The 3,033-nt window shown below is 36.9% G+C and overlaps 1 protein-coding gene across 1 annotated transcript; it reads left to right on the top strand.

Moving 5' to 3' along the window:
- Positions 1 to 587: 587 nt before the first annotated feature.
- LOC115442375 lies at positions 588 to 1,453 on the top strand. Its single transcript, XM_030167399.2, has one exon. The coding sequence runs from the start codon at positions 772 to 774 to the stop codon at positions 1,321 to 1,323; it is 552 nt and encodes a 183-aa protein (XP_030023259.2). The 5' UTR covers positions 588 to 771; the 3' UTR covers positions 1,324 to 1,453.
- Positions 1,454 to 3,033: the final 1,580 nt, after the last annotated feature.

Genomic DNA, 3,033 nt, shown 5'->3' with positions numbered 1-3,033 from the left:
TGTGGTAATTTATGAAGTTTAACAACTACTAACAGTAGTCAAGATACACAGGAAGAGTACAGACTCTACCTATATAACTTGACATAATGAATTGTTATTGCGAATACGATGTAAAATAATTATACCTATCTCATAAAAACTGGAACGGAAGTAACATTTTTATTTAAAACAATAATACAGGCCGTAAAGATATACACAACAATCATACTAAGATGGTACCGGCACCGCTGTTAGCGAAACTCGGTTATCGTATCGATGACCCGCGGTCACTGTCAGAGACGACACGCCACCGCCACATCCATCGCAGTTCACGACACGACAAATATTTATACGGGAATGTTATTCCTCTTACACTAGAAATGGAAACAAGTGAAAACGCTTACGATAGATTCCGTGATCGTAGACAGTGCAACTTTCGAGTTTTCGCACACCAGCGCTTGGCTGCTGCGCAGATATCAGCATCAATAAACGTGACCTTTACTATCACCGCAACAATAGAAACATCATCAGGCGCATCCGCTCGTGAAATATAGCAGCTATATTTATTACTCGTAATTACAAAGACAATTTGACACATCATATGAATGTGTGTGCATATGAATGGATATGTCCAGACCGAAGTAATAAAGGTCCACATATTATTCGTGTCGTGTTAACCGTTACAGTGTGCCCGATTCGAGCGTCAGACTGGTTCGCGGATAGTCGGTAAAAGCGGCGCGGGAGTAGGCGGCCGGCAGTCAGCGCATAGGAGATCTCTCAGCCGCACGCATCATGTTCCTTATAGTAGCGTGTTTGCTCGCGACTGCGGCCGCTGCGCCGGCCACGTACGACCAACGACAGGAGGGAGATTTCAACCTCAGGGCTGACGTAGAAAATGTTCTTTTCGTTGTCGCCATTCCACAAAAAGTTAATATTCCACTTGATCTTCTTGAAGATTTTATGAAAACTAGTAAACGACATGTAAACCAGCCTCAGATACAAGAAAGAGCGGATGTTCAACTTATGGAAGCATTTGTAGAGCCGAGCACACCGTACCAAGTAGAAATCGGATCTGGCAGTCGAAACGCAGAAGGTGATGGGAGAGCAGTCGAAGTAGTCATCGCTGGCAGACGTCGCCTGGATCCTGAGGCTCACCCTGAGAAAGATGAACTGAAACTCCTGGGCGCGACCGAGCAATGTGGACCGGACAGGGAGCGCGATCCCGTCACCCTCACCTGCCGGATGCGATCACAACCTGAGCCTGGTGCGGAAGTCGAGGCCGAGGAGAACAAGGAAGATGACTCAATCCCATCACAACCCACGCCCGAAGTGATTCCGTCGTAACTATAGACCATTGCCTCTTACCGTATAAGTTAATTTATTTCTAACTTCTATAATTGCGCAATTATAGCTTGTGATTAAATTATTTAATGTGTACAATACTTTAATTATTTAGTAAAAAATTGAGACTTAACCTTTTGTTTAATTTTGAAAACTGACTCTAGAACATTTTCAGTGTTATGTATAGGTATTATAATAGTAATGCGACTGATAATTTTTAGTGTTACAATGCTAGGAGATGTAAAAACTGGTTTACTTAAATACTTAATAATAAATTCTTTGTATAACAAGAACAGATTAACCTTTGTAATAAAAAAATGGAAATCAATGAATAAAATATATTTTAGCAATTTCATTAACATCATGTTTTCGAGCATCAAATATCACATAGTTAGGTCCTTACAATAATTGATATTTTAGCCTTCTTTCGTTTACTGCACTCAGATAAGGAAATAAAAATGTAAACAATAGCATTTTCAAGCTCTATTCCGCTAAGTGTAACGGACAGATTCAACAAAGGCAAAGATTTTAAAAGAGGGCACTATCTATCTGTTTACGTTAATTCTTTTCCTCAATAGTCTAGAATAAATATAAATACTTTAAAAGGTAATGCATCAATAACGCGTCGATAATGCAATTAATTTTAATGATTGTTTCATAGTAAGAGGTTCCTTGAACGCTCAATAAGTAGGTACCCACACATAGACACTTCATTGTTTAAGAAAACATCGTGTACACCTTGATTCTAAACACTATTCAATTCATACGCTATGAAAATGGAGTTTCGTCTAGGCTTTTTATGATAGATCGTAAATCGTCGAGGGGTTGTAGAATGTAGATGAAGAAACTTAAAAAAAAATAAAACTTTTTATTTTAAGAATCAGTCGACAAATTTTTCGTTTTTATACAAGAAGTTGTGTAAGAACTGATACTGAAGTAATTGAAATATTAGATTCTAGCTTCAACAAAATAAATAAGTCATTCATAAGGATTTCATTTGAAAAGTGGGATGCGTCCTTACACCTTTATGTCATCAGTAGAAATTATGTTATGTTTTGTTTTGAACGTAAATAAAGTGAAGTAAGTATGGAAAGTAGTTAAGTATCACAAAGTTTCACAGCTTAATTATAAATGTAAATATCTCTATTTTGACAAAATTCTTAGAAAGGATGCCTTAATGACACTTTCTCGATGCTCCGGCCATATATTATAGTGTGTAGAACCGATAATAGAACATGATTTAATCGTTTTAGAGCCTATTTATACTCGTGTTTTCCATATATATTGTTGGAAAGTGATTGTTGTATGCCACTGCATATGTTAACATCACTATGTTTAAAAAAATCTCCTTATTTCGTCTCCTATAATAAGAAATAATACTCACAATTTTATAAGGAGAATCAGAAAAAAGAGTACGTACATATTTGGTATGGGACTAATAAAATGTTTAATCATACATGGGGTTGTGATCTGAGAATTTGGTCGCAGAATTTGCAGTTAACTATTGTACATTACGTTCGTGAGGAAATTTGAATAATAATTGAAACAAAGTAATATCTGAGCATATCCACAGCAATACCTACTCCCGAGTTTATAGTGCGATAACCTAAATGTTAATGCGTAATTTGTACATGCAACCATAATGAGAGATCAGAGATGAGTCATATGAAATAATTCTAGTTTCTTTGCAATAAGGCATAGCAGGTAATTAGG

Source organism: Manduca sexta, unplaced genomic scaffold (genome assembly GCF_014839805.1).
Source record: "Manduca sexta isolate Smith_Timp_Sample1 unplaced genomic scaffold, JHU_Msex_v1.0 HiC_scaffold_1297, whole genome shotgun sequence".
NCBI classification, from domain to species: Eukaryota; Metazoa; Arthropoda; class Insecta; order Lepidoptera; family Sphingidae; genus Manduca; species Manduca sexta.
The sequence above is the reverse complement of the archived record's forward strand: the minus strand, read 5'-3'. Positions and strand labels throughout refer to the sequence as shown.